This window comes from Lagopus leucura, unplaced genomic scaffold (genome assembly GCF_019238085.1).
Source record: "Lagopus leucura isolate 7727_CA_CO unplaced genomic scaffold, USGS_WTPT01 Super-Scaffold_100001, whole genome shotgun sequence".
In the NCBI taxonomy this organism is placed as follows: Eukaryota; Metazoa; Chordata; class Aves; order Galliformes; family Phasianidae; genus Lagopus; species Lagopus leucura.
Window position 1 is genome coordinate 51,801,442 of NW_024962262.1, and position 26,152 is coordinate 51,827,593.

General features: G+C 41.0%; 1 protein-coding gene across 7 annotated transcripts; it reads right to left on the reverse strand.

The window, feature by feature from the left end:
• Positions 1–1,987: 1,987 nt before the first annotated feature.
• On the reverse strand, positions 1,988–25,398 carry LOC122178063 (arylsulfatase H-like). Of its 7 annotated transcripts, none has more exons than XM_042867976.1 (11): positions 25,166–25,397; positions 22,737–22,805; positions 21,623–21,763; positions 20,872–20,993; positions 20,161–20,283; positions 18,287–18,710; positions 17,097–17,233; positions 11,489–11,623; positions 10,201–10,363; positions 9,170–9,291; positions 1,988–3,652 (listed from the first exon to the last, which is right to left on the reverse strand). In XM_042867976.1, exons 2-11 carry the CDS (start codon positions 22,790–22,792, stop codon positions 3,282–3,284), a joined length of 1,794 nt encoding a protein of 597 aa, XP_042723910.1. In that variant the 5' UTR covers positions 22,793–22,805; positions 25,166–25,397; the 3' UTR covers positions 1,988–3,281. The 7 variants fall into 7 exon arrangements, with proteins under 7 accessions (XP_042723910.1, XP_042723913.1, XP_042723909.1 ...); XM_042867979.1 differs by having other exon boundaries at positions 22,727–22,805; XM_042867975.1 differs by lacking the exon at positions 25,166–25,397 and adding an exon at positions 24,538–24,716.
• Between the last annotated feature and the right edge of the window lie 754 nt (positions 25,399–26,152).

The window sequence follows — 26,152 nt, forward strand, 5'->3', positions numbered from 1 at the left end:
TTTCAGCCTGTTCCTCCAGCCAAGGTCATTCAGAATCACAAGCACAAGTATTTTTATTCCACTTCTTCCTTTCCCTCACTTTTGTAAATGAGTTGCCCCACAAAATTCAAGCTGGATAAAGTTTGAGCTGAAATTGCTTTTCTCAGCTTATCTGTTACAAAATTATTTTGCACTCTCAGATGATGGGATCTAGTGATTTTTGCACTGGCATTCCTCTGGGTTGCACCAGAGAGCAAATTGGCATGTTTGAGGTATTTGAATTTGAAGTGAGTTACTTTAGAAGCTTATTGTCTCACTGTTGTGAGACTCAGCAATTACTTTGTTGAGTCAAACTAGCGTAGAGATTCCAAATGTAATTTAATAATGATCAAACTATTTAGATAGAAGTCAGGAATACAGCAGGAATGTCAAACGTTTGTACAGTTCAGCCACAGCTCTTTCAATAGGAACACTTATAATGTTGCTCCCCTCTGCTCAGAGTCTGTAGTTAACTACATGTAGGTGCATTCGCCTGAGGTTAACATAGCCTTGGTGATTTGTCACTTGTCTCATCACTGCCTATTAGGTGAGCTTATGTAGCACTTCTTCCTTCTACAAAGGGAGAAGCCATGACAAAACAAGGGAGACACCATGATGTTTATTTATGTTCAGAAGGTCATTATAGATTGTTTTTAAATAAAACCTAGGTAACTGAGTATTTTTCAGTGTTACTCAGATGCAAGTGTGCTTTGTAACGTCTGCGGCTAGGATCTGCAGGGAACAGAATAATTGACCTGTTTCTAATTCTGGTAATAATTTACCATGCCTCTACTGTGAAACAAAGAGCAGGCTTGAGTGATGGATGACCTCCTATATAAGCCAATGCAAATCCCCTCTTCTCATGTTCTAGCCTGCCTTTATCCTGGGGTCAGAAATGTTCACGCTGTGCTTGGAGATGTGCACAGGGGTTTTGTGGATGCACTGGGCTTCCCAGTCTGTCCACAGCACTGTGTCCCTATGCTTGTATGACATGTTGCTACTTGAATACCTCCTGCCATTAGTCCTGGCCCAGCCTGTGACTGGGCACGTTCCTGTGTATAACTAGATAGGCAGGGTAAGGAGGGTGCTGGGGTGAGCTGAGAACAAGCTTATGCTTAACTGGCAATGTAGATGTTATTGACAGGCTGGCTTGATTCTGGAAAACAGCTTTTGGCTCTGTTCCTCACTTAGCAGCAAGATTTCTCCTCCATCCCAGAATCGGCCAGACTAGCTTTAAAATGCCTGGTCTTTTATGCTATGTATTTTCTCTTGTTATGAATCCAGTGAAGTACAGCTGCTCTGGTTTCAACCCTTGTCAGACACAGAAAAATGTCAAGTCTTTTGACAGGTTCTCAGCAAAGCTGATGTAGACCTAAATGCTATCAAGCTGTAAGAACAAATGTATTTTTAGATACTTCTGTCAAACCTGCCATTGAACTGTCCTAGCAGTTCACTGTCAGATTAGCTTTTTGATTTTTGCAGAGTAATGTCTGCATAACTTCCTTGGTGTCCTTTTAGAGGAAAGATACCAACAGGAAATAACATGAAGAAATGCTTGTTTGGAGACTGTTTGGTACTGCATCATGGTCACAACCTATGCTGTTTAGAACAAAAGAACATTGTGACTTAGCACACAGGTGACATCCATGCAGGGGATATAAGTCAGGAGCTTGCTTGAAAGCACTGCAGAAAGCATCTCATCTCAGGCACACGCATGCTGTTTTGTCCTGAGGCTGGTGAATGGGCTGGGACCTGCTGTGACAGCTCAAGACCTGTGAGAGCTGCACGCTACTCTGGGTTTATCAGCCTGTCAGTTCTGTGCTGCCTTGGCCGCCTTATCTCCTTTTTCTACAAGATAAAAAAAAAAAAATGACTCGAGTGACCTTAGTATTGAACAGAGTGGCACTGGTCTGGTTCTGCAGTGCCGCTAGATTTAAGGAAACGTTATCTGAAGCTGGGCTGTTCTTACCTTTCTGTGCTGCCTTTGAAATCTTGCTGACATTCAGCTAAGCAGTAGGAATGAAGACGCAGTGTTCAGGAAGGTTTAGAGGTTTGAATCTGAGTCTCCGCCACACAATTTACTTCTTTTTTTGAGCCGGAAAATGCAGCAACCTCTGCCTAAAAATTGGATTTGATACAAAACCCCTGCAAGAACCTGGTCAGGATTATATATTGAGAGATGAACGCAGTTAACCAGAGGGCAGTAAGAGAGGATTAGATATTTTAATTCCCTACCTTTCCCTAATGACTGTACAGAGTGCTGACACTTGTTTGGCTCATAGAATGTGACCTGTACACTGAAGTGATTAGTGTGTGCAGGGGATTTTTTAACACCTACTGAAACCAAAGTACTGTCTTCCAAAACAAAGCACATTTTTAATGGGGGCATTTCAACACTCCCATAAAATCAGGAGCATTCATGCCGAAGTGGGACATGCAGCTTACAGATAGATTGGTCTCGGGGATTGTGAAATTTGGGACTATCTTGTCCAGGCAGCTGGATGATGATTTTCAATGCTCCTACAGGGGAGCTGATTTAACATGGAAGCTGTGTGTCAGTTGGAATTGCAGTGGTTTAGCATTTCAGAATAGCTAGATGCTTAAATGCTGGATTTGGAATTGTAAATTTAGCTACCTAATTTTTAAAACACATTTATCAGTGTTGGTTTGTTGGGTTTTTTTTTCCCCTCTTCTCCAGAAACTCTTACATGGCAGATAAGTACATGTAAAGATGAGGTAAAATACTGCTATAAACTAGAATGTTTTTATTTCTTAGAGGCCACTGTGTTTTGGTGTGTTTCCAAATTAAATGCACAACTGTGCTGTAAAGCACACAACAGCCTTTTCATTAAAAGGATAAGACCTTGAAGAGAGATCCTTTTGGGCACAGACCTGGTGCCTTAACAAGCATATTACCTGCAACACAGCAGCAATTCAAGTTTAATCTCTTGTAATTCATAATTTTGTAAAGTTGAAAATCAGTAAGGAAAGACACTTTGGTTCAGTTATCTGTGTATCTGATCTAGAACTATCCATTAGAGGCATAGAATTTGCAGTTCACATGAGCAGAGCGTGTTTGGAGCATTTCTTAAAAAAAAAAACAGCTTAAAACTACAGGCTTAGATTGAACAAAAAGCATCACAAATGTCCCTCTCAATTACTCTGGTGTAATTTGTCCCCCATCTCTATATGACTGTAGTCATGTGGATGTGAAAATTGCTACTTTTTTTTTTTTTTTAACTAACTCGATTTTGATTTTGGTATTAAAGTGTGTCATCGGCTTTCTCGCTTTCTTTGTCACACCAACAGAATGGAAATGTGCCACAGCATGGCTGCAACCATGGCTTCCACATATTACTGTAAGGAGACAGCTGCTGTGGGACTGGGGTCAGGGTCTTACGGTGCTCTTCTACAGCTTTTCCTATTCTCTTCATCACAGAATCAAAGAAAGGCTCGGTGTCCATGGCTAGGGGATTTTCCTCTGATGGATCCTGTGACAGATCAAACAGCAGTGGAGGGTTGTGATGAGTTACACCATCTCCAAAACATGGGCAAATTCCTCTTTCAAAGCAAGCTCCAGAGTCTTCTGGTTGGAACAGTGGAGTAGCATAATGAGCTTTCCATACGGTACCTCCTGTTACAACAGAAGCACATTGAACAGCTTAATGGCAGTAGGCACCGGGGAGATCCCTGAGAAGTTGGTTCAAGGTCTGTGTTATTTGTGAGCGTGTATTGTGGTTGTCACAGACAGAAAAAAAGACATGCTGGAAGCTGGCACGGATTCAGAATGACTCATGGGCACACCTGGGCTGTCGGTATTTGCAAGGCTATTTACACTTCATGGATGGTTAGGTCTAACATTTTGAGTGTAGAGAGAATCTCTGCCCCTTTCCTGTGTTCCTTTAAAGCTGTGTATGCCTCTTTGTTGGGCAAAATGGAAAATGTGTTTCTGGATGTAGGTACAAGTAGCTGGTTCTTCTGTTAGTTCTCTGTATCCAAGCCAAGAACAGCATCTGGACACAAACTGATGCACCACATGCCTGTGCCTACTTTCAAGCATGTTTTCAAATATGGCATTAATGGCTGGCCATGAGAACAAAATCTCGAAAATAGTTTTCAAGTGAACAGAATGAGAGCAATCAGTTTGCAACTTTAGGGCTTGTATTTTAAGTGCAGATCTTTAACTGTTAATGAAAAAATGACAGAGGAAATACAGTTCAAGGGGATATTTGCTTTCATCTCCCCTCTTTTCCCTTTATTCCTCTCACTGTCTTGAGGAAGCACTGTACTGAACTCACTCCAAGATGAAGCAGAACTGTGCCCAGCAAAAAGACAGCAATTAGATACTGCCTCTGAAAATGGGCAGAGAATAAAAGAGGGACTTCAATATTTGGAGCCACTGAGCACAGCTAGCTGACATCTGCATTGTGCCTACACGGCATTTCTGTTTTGGTTCAGCCTGTCTGTCTGTTGTCCCCTGTGCGGAGCTCTGTGACCAGGATTCTGTAGTTTTATTCTTCTGACTCTGCCATATTACTACAGCTAGGACATGTTTGTTCAATCAAATTAAAAAAAAAAAAAAGCAGTGTAAAAGATGATGAGGAGCAAATAACAGACATTAAATCTCAGATTATTTTTTAACTGAACGTCTTCTGTTGCTCGTTGGCTACGTATTTCTATTGCACGCTTTCCAGGTCCTTCTAAGCTATTCTACTGCATTTTTGAGAGGGATGATATCTCAGTGCCTGTGTTTTTACATAGTACATTTAGAAATGATAGATTTTAGTTATATTTTGCTGGAATTGAGAGCAGGGATGCAAAGGTTGATTTTATAAAGGAAACTGGCTCACTGTTGCTGATGCTTAATGAGGACAGGTATTCCTTAGCTCCTTAGCTTTTGGTGCACGCTTTGCTGTTCTAAGGCTACCTAATTTTCCCTATCTTGTGAATAAAAGTACATTTTTGTCTTGTGACAAAAATGCAAGCATTCTCAGTCATATCAGGGTTTCCTAAGTATGGGATTTGGGTCTTCTGTCTGTTGGCTGGGAAGCACAGATACTTACAGAAGGAATTAAGCAAGTAACCTTTAGGCCAAGCGCATTTCCCAGATTAGCTGTACTCCTGTAATATAGCTAAAATCACTGTTTAATAGATAAATACGAGATGGACAAGTATGAATTCTTATGGTAGAGAAGTTTGTGACTATTGTTCAGGAAAAAAAAAAAACAGTCACTGTTTTTCTTTAATAATTGAGATGAATTCCTCATAACATGTTGCACAGTAATTCAGAGACAGGAGTGTAGTGTCTGAGGAGAATTGTTCACATTCTGCACATTTTTATCATCCATTTTTCCCCCAGCTGCAAAGAATTACTGAAGTTGCAGAGTGGGAGAGAGCCAGGTCCTTGTTAGGTCATTGGGAAGGATACAGTCAGGCTGATTGTAATTAACCTGTATTGGTGAGCTGAGTAGACACCTGAGTTATGAAGGGTCATAAAAAATAAAATAAAAGGTGGTGGAAATCAGCACCACTGAAACTAGCAGGGGGGTATGGCCCTTCCTAAGAAGCAAAGGGAAATGCAATTTGCTACTGAAGTAGCTCTGACAGAATTTGAAGAATGTGTGTGAATTTTAGGGCAACGTGTTAATAGAATATATCCAAGGGAAAGAAAACCTGCTTCTTCAATCCAAACATCTCTCAAGCCCATCTGGTAACAATCAATCAACTTAATGAGCAGAAAGAAATGGACTATCACTAATAAGCCTCTTCTAGCTTAACACTTCCAGCTCTAGTGGAGTGCTTAATTTATGATTGTGGTGACAAGACACCATGGCTTCATATTCAGCCTGTCCAGTAAATAAAAGAGAATGGACATTAAATTTTCTCAGTTGCGCTCATTTAAAGGTATATCACCTTCATATTGTGCATTAAATCAGATTATTTTAAATTAGAAGCTCATCAGCACAGTGCAAAGGAACAGAATTCCTGTCCCAGATGAAAGTTGAGCCAAACAATATTATTTAATTTCACATGCAGAATGCCTGATTGTTTCCAGTGACCTAGCCAGCAGCAGTTGTGTTTCAGTGGTATAAATGACATAAAGGCATGAATGACAGCTGTAGCAGCACTTTAGTGTTTTGTGGGAACATAAAATACACCTTACGTCTGGATGTGGTTTCCATATCTACGTTACAAGTAGTGTGACCTATTAAAACATGATCTGTACAGCAGAAGCAGTATTAATGACTTGAATTCCACACTGTACTTGTTTGGGGGTGCTTCATTGGGGGTTTACTCTCTGGTCCTGTCTGCTCAACATCTGCTTGTGGTACAAGTGTATGGAGTATGAGTCTGTTTCACACTTTGGCTTCCTCTACAACTAAAGTTACAGTCTTAAGACCATTCTGTGATGCAAATAAAAACATGGTGAGTGGGTATGCTCAGAATGGGTTGCTTCAAAAGCATACTTCTGGTCTGAACTAAAATTCTGGTGTAGATCAACCTTATTACATCCAAGGAGGACAAGATGTGAGAAGGAGCTCAACACGTGAGAAGGAGGGGAGGAGAGCAGTACTTCAACCCAAAAAGCAGTTCTTCAAACTTTGTGGTGCATACATTCAGATTTCACTAGAAAAGTGCAGTGTGACTCCTCCAGCAGAGGTTTTCGAGGAGTCTGCAGCCAGACGAGGCTTCCTCTGTATGGAATATACACGTACTAAAAAGAGATCTCGATGAATTGTGATGGATTCGGAGGCACAGGAGATCTGAGTTCCTAGCTCCTGCACAGTTTTAGGTACTGCTAACAAGTTTATGGGCTAACAAATTAGATGGGTTGAAGCCTGGAGCTATGGGCTGAGCTTGAAGCTCAAACTGCGGTTTCAGTGAGTGCAAGAACCAACGTTTTGGCAGTGAAGCTACCGCAGGTGGAGGGACAACCATCATCTCTGCGCCGTGGCTGTTCTCGATGTCTCCTCCTGCTCTTACAGCCCTACTCGGGTTCCTGGGGCAGCTCCACGCCTAAGCCTGCGGGGGGCCACGCTCACTCGGCAGGCTCTGCCAAACTTGAAAACGAAAAGCGAGGCCGGCAACATCGCTGCAGGGCTATTGAATTGCTGTTAAATTTCAGCTGTCTCCCCGTTTAAGCTGTTTATTTGACGCCTGACTCTCACGGCGTAGCTGTGGCGGTGACGGCGGCTGGCGGTGCCGCGCTGCCCCCTGGCGGCGCCTTCCCGCTCCTGCTCCCCTCAGCGGCGGCCCGAAGCAGTTGCACCAAGTCTATCACAGAGCCCCTTGGCGCTGCCCCCTCAGCTGCTGAGGCCGGGATCACCGAGCTGTGACCGCGTCCAACTGCTCAGCTGCAGCGGCCAGAGAAGGATTTGGCCGCTGGGACTGCAGGGCTGCGCAGGTCGCAGCGCTCAGCGACGCAGCAGAAGACAGGCAGCTGCAGAACCTCTCCCTTCCCCGTCTCGTCCTTTTATTTGTTGTTCTTGTTAAGAATTATTCTCTCTTTTCTCCAGACAAAAAATGTTCCTAACGTTTTTGTCTAATAACTGGGAAAGAGATAGTAAGAATTCACAACAAGGGATGGGGGACAACAAACAAAAACGAAGCCCTTTCCTAGAATAATGTAAGACACTCCACTTCATGGAAGAAGTGGATTTAAGGAATTCTGTTGTATTTACTGTTTTCTATCTTTTCTATATTTTCTCCAACTCTGATCAAGAGAGGACGGTCCTCAACAGGCTGGAGAAGACTGGGGTACTTTGCCTCAGGCTTCACTGGCACTCAGGCTTCCCTGCCTCGCACATTCCTGAACCTCTGGGTGGCAGTTGGAGGAGCAAAATCCCTCCCACTGTAAGAACAGATGGAGTCAGAGACTGCTTCATGAGGCTGAATCTGTACAAATCTATGGGGATGGATATCATGGACCCTAAGGCCCCGAAGGAACCGGCTGATGTGGTTGCCAAGCCGTTCTCTGTCATATCTGAAAAGTCACGGCTGTCAGGTGAAGTCGCTGGTTACTGGAAAAGGGAAACATCACTCCTATTTTTAAGAAAGAAAGACCCAGGGAACTACAGGCCTGTGAGCCTCACCTTTGTGCCTGGGAAGACCACAGAACACGTTCTGCTGGAAGGCACATGGGAGACAAGGAGGTGATCCCAGACAGCCAGCACAGCAGGTCATGCCTGCCCAAACTGGTGGCCTTCAACGATGGAGTGATAGTATCAGTGGAAAAAGGAAGGGCAACTGATATCATCTTCTTGAATTCTACAAGGGTCTTTTTCACTGATGTGTTCCCACACCATATTCTTATCTCTGTATTGGAGAGATATGGATTTGAAGGGTGAAGTAGTCAGTGGAAAAAGAATTGGTTGGTCACAGCCAGAGGGTTGTGGTCAACAGCTGCATGAAGGCCAGTGACTAGGGGGGCCCTGCAGGGGTCCATCGTGGGCCAATGCTCTTCAACATCTTCATTATAGACATAGACAGTGGGATCAAATGTACTCTCAGCAAGTTTGCTGATGATGCTGAGCTGAGTGGTACAGCTGATATAATAAAAGGCAGAGATATAATCTCAAGGAATCTGTACAGACTTGAGGAGTGGGCCCATGAGAACATAATGAGATTCAACAAGTGCAAGGTGATGCACTTGGATCAGGGCAATCCCAGATGTGTGTACGGTCTTGGAGAAGTACCCTTTGAGGGCATACCTGTGGAAAAGGACTTGAAAGTGGGCAAAAAGCTGAACATGAGCCAGTAGTACGTGCTTGTAGCCTGGAAGGCCAACTGCATCCTGTGCTGCATCAATAATAGGGGTGGCCGGCATGGAAAGGAAGGTGATTGTCCCTGTGCTCTTCCCTTGAGAGGTCCCACTGTGCCTACTATGTCCAGGCCTTACACACATCAAAAGCAATAGAAATACTGCAACAATATCAATATTCTTAAAGTTATGCTACTCAGGGAGCAAAACGCTTCACCTTAGGCAAGGCAGGATAGCCAACAATGCTCATTCTGCACGTTGCAAAAGAACTGTGCTTGAATCAATAAACTTACTCAAAATGTGTATAAGTGTTGTCACCTGTTATTCTGTTGGAAATGAGAGGTCATTGAATTATCTCCCACAGGCTGCAGGGGGAACATTTATACTCACTGTCTTTCTGGTGCCACCGTACTGCATGCAAAACCACACCACAGTAGTGAAACATGAACTCATGCTCGGAGTGCTGCAATGTTCCCTGCAGTAATGGCAGCAAGGTGCGCCCGTCGATTACCCTGGTGAAGAGGACTGAGGTCATCAGACTGTTCAGGAATTGCACCCTGCCTGCAGTGTGATCAGTACTCACTCTCTATAGATAAAGCACTAGGATTTCAAATGTCATTTCTAAAATAAACTATAGTTCAGCTTATTACGTCTGACAGTTTTAATTGTCTGGATGGGTGGTGGCCAGTGATTAGTAGTTTCCAGCAGTTTGTACAATTGCAGCTACTTCACACATTCTGGGGAAATAAGCTGTCGTCACTGTAATTTTCCTGGGGCTAAGTGATAACTGTAGAGAAGGGAAGTTCACTGGTTCTGGTTCCCTGAAATTGAGATCAGTGATAGGCGTTGTCAAAATGGTGACAATTAATTGACTAACAGTTGGTTTAGTTGTGCAACACTTTTATGCTTTTATGCTCCTTCTCAGAATGGCTTAGTCACCCAGCCTTTCACTTGTTCTTAGAGAAGACTAACATAGGCTCTATGTTTTTTTTTACAGTCCAGGAACATACTTCTCCGTTACTGGCATCCAGGTGCAGGGCATTTGTTCCATATTCCCTGCTCACAAAGAACCAGGCTTGGAGAGGGCCCATCTTAAGTAAAATTAAGTCTAAAGCAGTTGTGGGTTTTTATGTTTGTTTGTTTTGTAAAGTCCTCCAAATTATCCCAGTTAACTAAGTGTCTTTTCAATGATTAGAATACTGAGTTAGCTAGTATCCTTGATAACATATATTATCTTTCTCTTTTTTTTCCCATATAATCACATAAGATGCGGAAAGCTAAATAGAAAGATTGATGGAGAACTCTCTTTTTTAGCAACTAACAGAATTTAACCTGTAAGTGTTAAGATGTGTGACACTTAGTCAGCTTCTATCTAAAACAAGAAAGGAGAGCAAACATGGTTTAGGAAGCTTCTTTTGTACCTGTCCTGAGGCACTATCCCTCCGGCCAAGTGAACCACTGTTGGAAAAATGTCCATAATGCTTGTTGGTTCGCTGATAACTATGCCTGCAGGCAACACTCCTGGCCATCTAACTATTCCTGGAACACGGATCCCTCCTTCCCAGCCTCCCATTCCTTTTCCACCTATAATAGGAGGGAAAAATACATATATTTATGTATACATGAGACATTTCTTATGCATGCATAACAAGAAATCTTACAACTTTCTTATTCAAATACTTTTAATGCAAACACACTAAATTCCAAAGAATGGTAGAATGGCTACAGTGCAAGATCCACTCTTCAAAAATAAATTCATTACTTATTACTCTCTATTTTACACTTTAATGTGTGGCATCTTATGTTGGGATGTAAATGGTGGGAACAGTCTTCAGGCTGTTATACAATAAGTGCCAAGCTGCCCAAGATATCACAGTGGCTTTTCAGGGTATAGAAGTCTAGAGAATTAACTCATGACTTAGACAACTAGAGAAATTCCAGAGGATCTCTGTCTGGATTAAGGTATCTCATCAGGTCTGTTGACATAAAAAAATTATTGGTTTCATCTCCAGTCTTTGCTGCACTGATGTACACTCTCACATGAAGTAGCACTCTATTACTTCACAGTATTCAGTGAGGAACAGAGAAAGAAGAATAGAGTTCATCTAAGAGAAGTGAAAGACAGAGATAAATACTAATCAGCAGTGGGCTTTAGAAATGGATTTATTTGTTTTGTTTTAATTTTTTTCCCATTGTGTTCACTGAGGGAAAAACAAACAAACAAACAAACAAACTTATTTCTTACTATGTGGCAAAAAAAGTGGAAAAAGCAAGCAGAAGGGAATATTTATGCATTTAATACTAAAGAAAGAATCAGTGGAGAATGACCATGCGGGAGGTGGGTTGGGAGACAATGACCATAAAAAATTTAAAACCTCAAGGATAGAAAGAAGAACAAACTAAAAATCTCCAGAAAGGCAGGCTTTAATAAACCTATGAGACTGATAAAGAAGGATGTCTAGGAGAAACTTTGTGGCAATAATATCAAGAATTGGTAAGTCTTTAAAGAAGCAATATTAAAGGACACAAGTTTATGTTTTCACATTTCAGAGGAAAATTAGGAAGTATACACATTTGGACAATCTGTGAGGTTTTGGTTTTGGACTTCAAGTCTGAGAAGGAAATATCTTTTTAAACATATCTGGACATACTTTATTGCTTTCTTTTCAATAGGCAGTCTTATGCATGCATGTGCCACTAAGATTTTACCTTTATAGATACCATTCCATCCACCCAATCTGGCATTTCCTCTGTGAGCCTCTACAGATCCTCCATGATCAGATGCAAAATAAATAAATGTGGTGTTCTTCAATCCTTCTTTGTCAATAACATCCAGAAGCCTACCTATAAACAAAGCAAAACAACATAACAATATCCTGAGATATAGTCAGATTTTTCACTGACTTAAAATTCAGTGCAGCCAGTCATTGTGTTGACCTCAGTGAATTCTGTTATTGTGTTGACCTCAGTGAATTCTGTTATGAGCAACCGCAAGCAATGCATAATCCTGAATTATGGAAGTAAGAAGAGCCCAACAGAAAGCTGCTGAATGTGTCCAAAATTTGTTTGTAGTGTCAATAAAACAAACAAAAAACTTAAATGGAAAATAACGTAAATGAATGATCCTTTTATTCAGTCTTTTCAGAATATTCTGTCATGTTTGTGTTGCAAATTTTCTGAGTCAAGGATTGTATCCATTGAGTAACCTAAAGCCTGTTGACAAGCTTAAACAATAGCACTGCCTCATCGCTGAAAACTGCTTGTGTCTCACCAAGGGCTACATAGGTGTTCTGAAATCAGGCTTCACACAATCAGCCAAAATGTTCTCAGGATGTTAGTGGTAAAAACTCTGCAGAGTGCAATTCAAATCTAACTTCATAAGGAATGTTTTCAGTACTGGTAGCATGAAGCATTTACACAGAGTATATAATTTACCTCTGATTGCTCTTTCTCATCACTCACTACATCAAAATATAATCACTGCAAACAGCTTCCATAGCTACAGAAGCAGCAGAAACAGCTGTTGTGTGCAAGGAAAAAACAAGAGGCAATGGTCAGCTCGTTATTATTGATCTTACCTGCAAATAGACACCTAGCCAAAGAAGACTCAAGGCCTCTCTGGTCTGAATTAGACCCAAATCTTTTAGCATGTTTGTCCTCAATAGCAGAATCCCGTTCAGTCAATGCAACACATGTCCTTTGTACCTTTGTACTTCTGTTGTTCTGTTCTGCTTGAGTAGCTTGTGCCTGAATTTGATTGTTGCCAAGTGACAGTAAGAAGATTGCACCAGAGTTCTCTGGTGCAACGAGATCTAGCAGAGGTGTTCAACCTGCCAATCACAGGCAGTCAGACTCTTCTCAAACTACAACTTTTTAAGCATGGTTTTTGGAGGTAGAAAAGGTTCAGAGAATCATGGACAGGAGATGAATACTTTGTCAGCAGGGCTTCGCTTTTGAATAAATGCAAATAGGAGCTATCTTCCTCCTCCTGAAGTAAAAATGAACTACTAATTAAGGTTTAGGTCTAAATTTGGGCTCCAAGTGTATATTATGTTTTTAAATTTAATTAAATTGTTAAGTGAAACACCATGTCCTTTTAATTTGGCCTTTTGGCTAGGAGAGAGTTCTGGTTTCTGTTCTAAGGATTAATTTTGTTAAAAAGAACAAACCCACCACATATAATGCAGTATTCAGCAGCAGAACAAGTTACATCTTTTGAGGGTATTCAACTGCATAAACATATATTCCAATTAATAATGTGATCGAAAAACTAAAGAAGGGTAATTGTTGCAAGCGACTCCCTTCTGAGAGGAATGGAAGACTCTGTATCTCAGCCAGTCCCTACCCACAGGGAGGTGTGCTGCCTTCCTGGGGCCTGAGTCAGGGACATTACTAGAAAAACTCCTAGTATGGTTCACCCCTCTGGTTACTATCCCCACTGATATTTCAGGTTGGTAGTGATGAAGTCACTGAGAGAAGCCTGAGGGCTATCAAAAGGGTCTTGAGGGCATTGAGGCAGTTAGATGGATTAGGAGTCCAGATGGCATTTTCCTATAACCCTTCATTGGCAGCAAGGGATAGTGAGAGGACCAAGAAAATCCATCTCATAAATGCATGGCTAAGAGGCTGGTGCAATCACAGGGATTATTTTATTATTATTATTATTATTATTATTATTTTATTTTTTAATCATGGGGGAGTTTACGAAGTGCCTGGCCTGATGGCTGCAGATGTGTCTCACCTGTCTCAAAGGGAGAAACAGATCCTAGCCTAGGAATTGGCAGGGCTCATTGAGAGGGCTTTAAACTAGGTAAGAAGGGGGAACCTGTTAAAACAAGGCTTGCTTGAGCCTGGGGGAATGATGATGGGGTTAGGGGTGAGGCAAATGGCGCAGATTAAGTATATCTGATTGCTAGCCCTTGTTCTCAAGAGGGAATTCAGATTTCCTGAAATATACTAGAAATATAATATGGCACAGAGGAAGCAATCTAGGAGGTTTCTAGAGCGTGTGGAAGTTAACTTGATACAGCTGGTAAGAGATTCTACAAGGGAAGGTGCCCTGCTAGACCTGCCGTTCACAAACAGAATGACTGGTGAGAGATGTGGAGGATAGGAGCTGTCTTGGGCAGAGCAACCACAAAATGGTCAAGTTCTTTATTCTTGGCCAAGTTAGAAAGAACGTCAGCAAAACTGCTACCTTGGACTTCCAGGTGGCACACTTTGATCTATTCAAGGCACTGGCAAGGAGGGTGCCTTGGGATTCAGTCCTGAAGAGTAAAGGTGTCCAGGAAGACTGGATGCTTCTGAAGAAGGAAATCTTAGAGGTGCAGGAGCAGGCTGTCCTCCTGTGCCATAAGATGAGGGAAGGGCCATAAAAGGCAGGGAAGAAGACTAGCATGGATGAATAGGGAACTTTTTCTGAGGAGAAAAAGAGAGTCTGCTTCCTGGGGAAGAAGGGATGGGTAACACGGGGAGAGCACAAATAATTTGTTGGGATGTGTAGAGAGAAAATTAGAAAGGCATAAGACAAGCTTGAATTCAACCTGCTCACTAGGGTAAAAGAGAACTTTTTTTTTTTTTTTTTTTAATATATTAACAGTAAGAGAAGAGCAAGGGAGAATCTCCATCCTTTACTGGATGTGGGGGACAGTGTGACCACTGAAGATAAGAAAAAGGCTGAGATTCTGAATGCCTTCTTTATGTCTGTCTTTAAAAGTCAGACCAATTATACTTGGGGTACTCTACCACGTGACATGGAAGTCTCGGATGGGGAACAGAATAAACTCCCCATAATTCTGGGGTAAACAGAGACCTATTACTCTGCCTGGACTGGGGACAGATGGAATCTGCCAAAGAGTGCTGATTGAGCTGACGGTGGTGATTACCAAACTGCTTTCCATTGCCTGTCAGCATTCCTGGTCAACTGGAGAGGTCCCCAGGGATTGGAAGCTTGCCAGCGTGACTCTACAAAAAGGGTTGTAAGGAGAATCCAGGGAACTACAGGCCTGTCAGCCTGACCTCAGTGCCAGATAAGGTAATAAAGCAGATAATCTTGAGTGAGATTACTAGGCATGTGTGGGACAACCAAGGGATCAGGCCCAGACAGCATGGGTTGATGAAAGGCAGGTCCTGCTTGACCAACCTGATCTCCTTCTATGATTAAGTGACCTGCCAAGTGGATGAGGGAAAGGCTGTTGACATACTCTACCTAAACTTCAGCCACGTCTTTGATATTGTGTCTCACAGTATTCTCCTGAAGAAGCTGGCAGCCTGTGACTTGGACAGGTACACCCTTTGCTGGGTAAAGAACTGGCTGGTTGGCTGGGCCCAGAGCATGGTAGTGAATGGAGTTAAATCTAGCTGGTAACCAGTCATAAGGTGTTTCCCAGGGGTCAATATTGGGCCTGTCCTGTTCAGTATCTTTGTTGATGACTTGTGGGGATTGAATGCATCCTCAATAAGTCTGCAGATGACACTAAGCTGGGGGAAAGTGTTGATCTGCTTTAGGATAGGAAAGGCCTTCAGAGGGATCTGGACAGGTTGGATTGCAAGCTGAGGCCAGTGAGATGAAGTTCAACAAGACCAAGTGCTGGGTCCTGCACTTTGGCCACAGCAACCCCAGGCAATGCTACAGGCTTGGGACAATGTGGCTGAAAGAAATGGACCTGGTGGTGCTGGTTGACATTTGGCTGAATGTGAGCCAGCACTGCACCCAGGTAGCCAAGAAGGCCAATGGCATCCTGGCTTGTATAAGAAATAGTGTTGCCAGCCGGATCAGAGAAGTGATTGTCCCCTTGTACTTAACTCTGGTGAGGTCACACTTTGAATACCATACACAGTTTTGGCTCCCTCACTACAGGAAAGACATTGAGGCTCAGGAGCATGTTCAGAGGAGGGCAGCGAAGCTGGTGAGGGGTCTGGAGCACAACTCTTATGAGAAGTACCTGAGGGAGCTGGGATTGCTTGGTCTAGGGAAAAGAAGGCTCAAGGGAGACTTTATAGCTCTTTTACAACAATCTGAAAAGAGGTTGTGATGAGGTGGGGGTCGGCTTCTTCTCCCACATAACTAACAATAGGACGAGAAGGAATGGTCTCAAGTTGCTCCAGGAGAGGTTCAGATTGAATATTAAGAAAAATTTCTTCTCTGAAAGAGTAGTCAGGCACTGGAAAGGGCTGCCTGGAGAGGTGGTAGAGTCACTGTCCCTGGAAGAGTTCAAGAAAAATTTAGATATTGTACTAAGCGACTTGGTTTAGTGAGGTTATTCTGATGGTAGATGGACGGTTGGACTGGATGATCTTGGAGGTCTTTTCCAACCTTGGTGATTCTATGATTCTGTAATATTTGATTATCTGACTTTATCCAGAGAAACCTAGATGGGCTTGAGCAGTGGGCCCAGGATAACTTCATGAGGTTCAACAAATCTAAGTGCAGGGTCTTGCGTCTGGATCACAGTAACCCTCCGCATGAGTGCAAGCTGGGGATTGTAAGGATAGGGCACAGCTCTGCCAAAAAGGACTTGGAGATACTGGTGGATGGCAAGCTGGACGTGAGTCAGCAGTATATCCTCACAGCTCAGAAAGCCAACTGTATCCTGGACTGTATCAAAAGAAGCATGGCCAGTAGGTTGAGGAACGTGGCCCTGCCCCTCCACTCTGCACTGGTGAGACTTTACATGAAATACTGTATTCAGATGTGGAGTCCTCAGTACAGTAGAGACATAGACCTGTTTGGAGTGTGTCCAGATGAGGGCTACAAAAATGATCCAAGGGATGGACCATCTCTGCTGTGAGGACAGGTTGAGAGCTGGGGCTGTTCAGCCTGGAGAAGAGATGGCTCTGGGAAGACCTAATCCAAGTGACATTTCCATATCTAAACAGGGGCTGTAAGAAAGAAGGAGACAAACTCCTTAGGAGAGTCTGTTGTGACAGAAAAAGGGGAAATGATTGCCAAAAGAGTTGGTGCATATCCTGTCCCTGGAGACATTCAAGGTCAGGCTGAACCTGGCTCTGAGCACCCTGATCTAGCTGTAGATGTTCCTGTTCATTGCAGGGCAATTGGACTAGATGACCTTTAAAGGTTGTTTCCAACTTAAATGATTTTATGATTCTATGATTTTGCACTGCAACACTGAAGTGTGTCAATTAAAAATAGGAAAAGTTTCCACATTCACACTAAGAATAAGAAAAGAGGATTTGTAATGAAATGGCTACCTTTGGAGCTAACTATATATGCAAGGCAAGATTCGTCATATATAAACAGCGAGTTCTGTCATCTTCCATATTTAAATAAATTATTTTCTTCGAGATCACCACTTACCCACCATCCAGTCCATTTCCTCTACATTATCTCCATACAGGCCATGCCTGCTTCTTCCCAGAAACTCCTTTGTGGTAATGAGTGGGGTGTGAACATGTAAGAAGGAAAAAAAGAGAAGAAATGGTCTGCGCTTGTTTCTGAAATAAGAGAAAACAAGAGTAGTCATCTCTCTGCAAACTACCACACTAAACAAAATATAATAGCAGCATGGTAGTGACTATCTCACTAGAAAAACAAAAAATCAGATTTTGATATCTTGCATTTTTGAGGCTTTGGGAGACGGAGGGGATTAAAACACCCTTCAAAGATTTTGGTTCTGTAGAAAGACTAAAATAGTAATGGTTTTTTTTTTTCTGGTTCCAAATTAGATACATGTAAAGCATGAAATCAACCCAGACCATTTTATGATTCTATGATTCTAAATAACACGTTCAGTGGCAAGGAGAATAGGACTCACTTGCTTAAATCTAAATATTGGTGTCACTGAGTATCTGAGATAGACATGTGAAACCAGCAGGTATGATATTGCACCCAGAAGGGAACTGCATCCCTTTAATACTGGCAGCTAGAGATAAAGCAGGATATTTGAGAAACCTAAGCTTGTCTGTGTTCAGAGTTAGGCACAAGAGATTTCTCTCACTTCATTTCCCCTTAAAAACAACAACAAAATCTTCAAGCAAGCCCTCAGGGAAATAATACAATCTTATTCAGGGATATGTCCAAACTTGCCACATGAATACTGCTAAGAATTTAGCAGTCAGTTTAACTCTAGCTGGTAGCATCTTAAATGAAAGACACTTTGGTAAAACAAAACAAATCTCGGTATCAGTCTCCTGCTTGCAAAACATTAACTTATGGAACTTTACATGGGAGTTCATTCATCAGGCTAAGATCATTTTTTCTGTCCCTACTGCTTGCAGGCCCAGTCCTTGGCTAGGACTCCATTGTGAACAAATCAAAAACGCAACAAAATCATCTTCCTTTTCCTGAGAAGCTAACAAGCTATGTAAAAGATGAAGGACAGCAGTTGGGTGCTGACCTTACCTGGATGCCAGAAAACAGCAAATTGCTGATGGCCAACAGTAGGAGCAGATACTTTGGTGTGCCAGCTGTGTAACCCAGTAGTGCATGACAGAGCAATTGTATTATTTAAAAAATCCTTAAGAAGTGAGACTGTTTTTGTTGGTTACCTTTCAATGAATGAAACTGCCTCCTTCAGCATATTAGAAGTAGTTTTTTCTAGATTCATTGGTTGTTCTGTGATTTCATGGTTTCTCATCAGAATACAGTTCCAGTACTTGGTGAATCCATAGCTGGAGAACCAGGAAAGGAAATACAGGAGACCAAAGATGGTAACACATACTATTATTTTCCATTTTACTGAGAATAAGCAGGTAAGTTTTCCAAACAAAAGCGTAAACACTGCTAGGAAGATTATCTGTGTATAAAGCAAATATGTATCTTGCAAAGACTTGGCCAGTTCAGGGTCATCTGTGCCTTGACACTCATTCAGAAGAGTAAAAGGCATGCCATAAAAATATTCAAAGCCATGATTTAAAGGGTGGTGGCAGTGATCACGGTGGGATTTGCAGTTCACACCCAAATGCCACTTCCCTGGAAATACAAAACAGAAGTATTAAAACCAACATCATTTCTCTCACGTATGTTTGCCTTTGTTTCTAAAAGGTTGGCTGCACTCCTCATTTGAAGTGCAACCAAGGGAGAAGCTAGTTGGAATAAGACAGGCTCTCCTGGCGCTGCATCTGAGAGAATAGCTCTTTTTCTTCACTTAACTGACATAATTCCACATAGATAACAGTCCAGCTCAGGCACCTCTCTAAGTACTGATATGGTTGCAATATTTCAGGCTGATTGCATGATAAAGTAGACTTTAATTAAGTGTGTGGCCTGGTGGGGAGAATCCCTTGTGCCAAAAGAAACAACTAAGTGCAAAAATTATGAACTAATTTACACATAATTTCAATCTGACCTTCAAATTCAAAAATAAAATTCAGGAATAAGTTGTACAAACTAGCGCTCCTAAAATGAGTAGCAAAATAGGCCACTCTAATTATCCAGTACAATTGGACATATCAGAATATGTCATGCACTGATAATGAAACTTAATGAAGTCATTTTACCGAGCAGTGTAATTATTGTGACATTGAAGGACACAGCCTATAACCATGGGCTTTGGGCCTATTAACCAGACAAATAACATCAGAGATCTACTAATAAGCTCAGTGCTCCTGTACATGAGTGTATTTTATAGAACAAACTATACCAGACTGCAACGAGCTAAGGATAGATCTTCCATTTGCACAAGCTTGTGTGAAGCCTGTACATCACTGAGACTCATTTCAGTTTAGGAAATGAAGGACACTTCTTTGTGCTGAATCCAAGTAGAGGCATGAAAATCACAATTATTACAGTTAAGCACACAGCACCTGTGACTACCTAGAAGAGTATAAAGTTGAGAGGTGCTTGAAGGACACAGCATATAATCACTGTTCAGGAAAAATTAGCAAACAATTAAAAGGATTTTCTTTCTTGAACACAGATTCTGATCCCAAACCCCCTGGAGGCAAGAGAACTTTTCCAGCTATTTCGTCTCAGCAGAAGAAAATTAAAACCTTTTTATTCTGTATGATAAGAAGGATGAATAAGTAACAGAAAATCTAGCCATCAGATAGAATTAAGACCACTGTGGAGTTGGGTACCAACTGTCAGACAACATATTTTTGCTCTGTCTGAATATTGGTTCTTCTAAAGCAAACTGTACTAGGCAAGAAAGATATTCTCCTCCTCTGCAGTTATTTTTCTTTGCTGTGTTCATCTGTGTATTCCATACATACATACCATTTTTGAATTATCACCTATATTGTATTGACACTACTGGGGGTTGGGTTGTGAGTGGAATTTGAAAAACCCTGTTGGTTTTTAAAGTTTTCCATACAAAAAAACTTTGGTTTATCTGATCCTGGATATATTTTGGCAAAGAAAAACATTTACAGAAACAATCTCATTTGAATAACATTAGATATCAAGTTTCTGTGTCTCATACCCACAAGTGCTGTAGAATAACCTTGCTCGTGCAGTACTCTGGCAAACGTAGTTTCATTTGGTGGCAGTCCACCAGAACACCCATTCCAAAAAAGAATGCGCCGTTCTGTGCTGGATGCCATGCCTGGAGAGGAGATGCAATTTTTAAAATAAAGAAAAAGCCAAGCTAACAAACAAACAAAGTAACAAAACAACCAAAAACCAAAAAAGAACCCAAAACACTTATCCACGAAGCTCAAAGCTATAGCTCCTTTAGCAAGTTAGAGTGAGATCAGACAAGCTATCCTCATGAGATAGCATGGATGGTTTTCTGTCTTCACTTTAAAAGGCTGAATTAAACGTTGAGAATCACTGAGAACTATTCCACACACTGACGGATTTCATTATTAAAATGTTCATTAGGGTAATCAAAATACTTCGCTTAATATAAATTTTAATACTACATTCAACATTCAACAACTACTTTGTTTATACCTTTGGTGCTTGTTTTGATTTTCATCCATTCCTGTGTTGTCATTTAACCACATGAAATGTGCTTTATGTAGGGATTTTCCCATGGAAATCAATCAGTAAATCTAGTCATCTTTATTTCTGCCCATCTCACTGAGGTCCCAAAGCCTTAGATTAACCAGTCTTTATAATGGTTTGTTTAAAGGGATTTTTAATAGCAACAATGGCTAGACAAACTGCAGTGAACTATGAGAGGTCCAACCTGATCTGATGGGGTATCTGCCAGTCAGGAAGGCTGCTCTGCTGGGAGTACAGACAGCAGCTGCAGCAATGTGCTGAGTAAGTCTCACTCCTTCCTTTGCCAGACCATCAATATGAGGTGTCCTAAAAAGAAAAATCATATCAATATGATTTTTATTCATGTGTAAAGAAAAGCTATTTCAGTTCTACTTCATATCACAAGCTCATGAAGCACAGTGAAAAAAATTCCACTACTAGACATGGGCGCTCAAGTTGCAAGACTGTAACAGATGAGAAAAGACATGGGATAAATATACACAATCATTCTAACAATCAAGATCTATCCAGACTGAAAGCTGCAGTAGGGATAAATAGAGCGCATTATAGATTGAAGTGTCACCCTGTAACAAGCCAACAAGAGTAATTAGCTGGTATGATACCCTGATCTCAGTCCTTAATGTTTCAGCACCTGAGTTGTGGATACATACAAACTATACACATATCTGAAAAATATGAGGCACGTGCGCATTTACAAATTTCTGACTATACATACTGAAAATTGAAAGTCCATGAGAGTCACTCAAGCATGCTTGTGTAATTTTTATTCCTAGAGGAATTACTGTAGAACATTTACTTTAAACATGCTTTGGAAAGAAGTGTATCTAGATAAACTGGTCTGTTAATAAGAAATTTTCTAATACTGCCACCACTGCAGGGTTTTTTTCCCACTGAAATTTACCAGGATGGCATAATTTATTTTGTAGAATTCTTACCTGATAGTATCATTGCCATAACAACCCATATCTCCAATGCCAAGATCATCAGCCAGTATCAATAAAAAATTGGGTTTTGGAGGACTTGATACACAAGTTCTTAGAGACAAGTACAAAATGAGCCAAATACTTAGGCAGCTCCTGAAGTTAAAATTAAAATGGAAAGAAAAAAAAATGTTTGCAAGCTTTATAATGTACTTTTAATTATTAGAGTATTAAGATTGACCAGATGCAAGGAGCTACCAAATACTTCCTGCAGATGGAGCTCGTGAATATTTTCTGAAACCAGTACTTTTTCATTTCATTTGAGCAGAAATTTTGTCATGCAACTGGTTAAAATGGCAATAGCTTGAGTACTGTATCCATTGGGCACAGTGCTACAAACAGCACCACGTTTATGTACCATCTGCAGAATCAAAGTTGCAGCAATGGGCTTAACTGGCTTAACTAGGAATGTATCTTCCTAGAAGTCTATCTCAGCACATATCTTAGTTGCTCAATACGTTTGTGAGAAGTAGTTCACCTGAAATAAAGCACATGTACTAGAAAACATCTACTGACTACTAGTTCATTAAGATAGCACAATGTGATAAATCTATATTTAATGTAATATAGTACTCATGCTCCTAAACCTCTGCCTTTTATAAACAAACAAACAAACAAACAAAAAACCAAAAACAGGCTTAAAGGCCTCAAAAGGGGAATGGTTTTAAACTAAGGGAAGGGAGATCTGGGTTAGATGTCAGGGGGATTTTTTTTTATAGAGAGATGGTGAGGTGCTGGAACTGCTACCTGGAGAGTTTGTGGATGCCCCATCCCTAGAGATGTTCAAGGCCAGGCTGGATGAAGCCCTGGACAGCCTAGTCTAGTACTTGATCGTGGCTGGCAGCCCTGCCTGTTGGCAGGGGCATTGGAACTTGATGAGCCTTGATGATCGTTGACATCCCTTCCAACCCAAGCCATTCTATGATTCTATGAGAAGATCTAGTTCTAAATCCATATTCACTGCTCTTAGATTCTCAACAATTTTTATTTTTTAGAGATCTGTTTACGTTTTATTATGCACAACATTTAAAAATACAAGAAAGATTCCCCAGTGCATACATTTTCTTACCGCTGTCTTCCTTGGTAAACTTCATGGCTTCCCCTTGTATGAAAAAGGCACATCATTTGTCATATGATTCTGGTTAAAGAAAAAAAAAAAAAAAAAAAAGGAAAAATGTAAAATTAAAAAATATTTAAAGTAAAAAAAAAAATGAGAGCCCAGCAGCTCTGGTGACCTTGTCTGAGAAGCTGCTTATTAACTACCCTGTATTATCACAACCATATTGCCAGTGCTGTGGCTGACAACAAGAATGCAGTGCACTAGGGCTTGACAGTGCAGCCTCCAACTTTCTGAACGTCTATTTGCAGAGCCTTCTTGAGCAGACCCTGCAATGTAGGAGAAAGCACTTTTGAGGGCACTGCTCAGCATGCAGCATTACAGGATCCAGCCTGCTTTCAGTTGCCATTAACTTCAGACTCATGTTTGGCAAGAGGACTAAATACTTTAAATCGATGTTAAAGATGTTGGTTACTAAATAGAAGCACAAAACTGCTGGTCTTCACTGAAATGAGGGTTTCTATTAAGTGAAACAGGAGGCAGTGATATGTAAATCTAGTGTCTCACTCTTTATGTAACATCAAACTGAAATTTAACTTCAGGAAAATAAACTAATCCTTACTGAGCTTAGAAATTACAAAATATGCCTCAAATAAAAGCCAGCCTGGGAACTAGTAATTACTGTGCAACTCTTAGGGAATGAATGTGACACTCTTAGATTTGGATGCCATCTATTGCCTTTAGGGAGGTGCTTCCATCTGAACGTTACTAAAAACTCTCCAGAAACATAAATATCATTATGATAAAGAACTTCCAAATTTAAATTTAATGCCATTTATAAGTTTAACAGCCCCATTTTTCTACCTGCCAACTCTGTGAATTCACCTTGGACTTTAAAGCCTAAAAATAACCTTTCTGTTTCTAAATATACTTTTTTTTTTCTTTTCGAGGCACACTTCATAAGTGGAAGCAATTTCCTATGCTTGCTGAAATAAAAGGTAGAGCTAGTTGCTTTGGACAAAAAATGGCTTGGGGAATGCACTCTTTTTGCTTGTGAATAGATGCAGAGCAAGAAATCTGCAGAAAATGTTGCACAGGAACTGTGTAAACAATCATCCAGATGCACAGGATAAATTGGTTGCTCTGGTACTAGCAAACTTCATCTCTCTGCTGTACACTGAATTAAATTAAAAATATTAATTTCTTCACTGTGAAAGGTTATCAAAATATGAAATATCCAGACCATAAGAAATCCTTGTTTTGCTACCCTTCTTTCTCTTTCATTCCTATGGGTGTTAAGAAGTTTTCCAAGCTGGTGCAGCACCTCTGCTACCTCCACTGCATCCCCAGAGTTTCATGTGCTACAGTTGACTGCTGACAGCAATTACAGCCATGCTTAGACTGAGACTTGGTACAATCTTAACAACACTGCAATGTCAACTGAGGAGCTGAGTAGCACTGCAAGACATTTCAGTCTTAATACCACTGGCTGTGGCACAATAAAAAGTGGTGCTCCTTGATTTATTGCAGGCCATTTTACAAACAGTGTCCCTATTGAAGGGCTAGAAGAAATACCTTTTAAAAAAAAAATAAAATCAATTTAAATAGTATGTATATTCAGCTTTTTCTGTTAGAGATTGGTTCCTTCTGAAAGTTGTGCTCCTGTGATGCTCACACATCACCGTGAGTGCAACAAAGACTGTACTGGGGCCTAAGGCTTGTCAAGTTTCCTTAGCTGTTAAGCTAAAAGAACAAATCCATAATCCATAACTCCAAAAAGCACCATCCTCTAGGAATCAGCGCAGCAACTTACTGTTGAACCTTGTTGTACTGCGGAACTTATAGAAATCCAAGAAAACGGCAGATAGCAATTTCCAGTAAGCCACAATAAACACCAAGTCTTACAAAAACAAGCCAGCTCCTTTTAACAACATGGAGAACAAATTCTTCTTCCTGCTCTGGAATTCCTTCTTGTTCTCTGGTTCGCTAAACAGCCTGATCCCCTGAGATGTGTGTGGGAGGAAGTGGGAGTGGATTTACTGTGTTTGCTTTCCATCTCCCTTCCCCCAGTTCTGGATGCAGAAGCCATTGGGATGTCTGCCAGGAGCAGTGAGCGGGACCGCCTCTGAGTTTTCACACAAATTCCAGATAGAGTACAAAGTCTTTATTCTTTAAACAGTGACACAACATAGCCACTGCCTTCTCTGGGCTGCCTATCCAGTTAATTCTGTGCAGATCCATGTAAAGCCTGGCACTGCTCAATTGCAGTGCCTCCAAAATCCTTCAAAGGATTACAAAATCAAACTTGGAGTCCTGTGGTCTTATTTCTTCTACCCTGCTTTCTGACCTCTCAAGCAGGATAAGAGGACTGGCTTGTCCTCCCCTTCTTCTTCCATGTTGTCTTTTCTTTCTCTTTGCATTTTCAGGTGAGCTAAACCTACCTGCACTGAAGATATTAAATGAGATGTCTTTCCCAGGAACTGAAGGTAAAGTATTCCCCTTCCCCACATCCACTTCTTTCAGAAGTCAGATCTGTTGTGATGGACTTTATCCTTTCAAAGATCTTGAGCAATGAGAGAAACACGTTTCTATTCACTTGTTGACATTCCAGCTCCTCTGGTCCCTTGAGCACTGTGAGTGCCAAAGTTAACATTGTACTCGAGATATATTAGCAGGGGTCAAGTGAAGCAGTTTAAACTAGCAGGTTAATATAATACATTGGAAGGGATAGCTTTGGCTGGAGAAAGATTTTTGTTCATCTCCTCGAACACATGGCTATGTTTGGTTATCCTTGTAAGACATAAGTTGTCACATTTGTCTGCTTTTGCAAAAACCTATTTGAAGATAATACTTGTTTAGTGCAGTTACGTAACAGCTTGCAATATTTCTGGTGCAAAGCTTTCCCTTGAAAAATTGTCTGTCTTGAAAATTACCCCATACTTTGAGAAAGGTGTTTCTTTAAAAGTTCCCGATAATTTAAGTATTAATTTACATCTGTCTTTGGTCCAAATGATGACTAAACTTTTCTCTCAGCTTTTCTAGGCTGCTGCCATTGTTCTTACCATGAGATGACTACCGAAGATGTGCCCATGCTGCTGCTGGCTTGTCTTTAAATATAAAAAAAAAAAAAAAACAACAAAAAAACAAGCTTTGAATTTTCTTCTCATTACAAATCTATTTCTGGAAATGGAAGGGCATTCTGCTTGTATAGCCCTTACATCCTATTATTCACCACTATGTTAGTGCCCCACTGCAAAGGTAACAGCTGTGATTATGTATTGTCTTGAGCACAACTAAGCTTTGAACCAAGACCTTTTATAAGAAAGAAAAAAAAAAAAGCTTTATAGCAATGAAGCAGAAAGAACATTACATTTCCATACATTTTGAGCCCTGCACTATTTCCTCCTTTTCAGTTTATGGAATTTTTT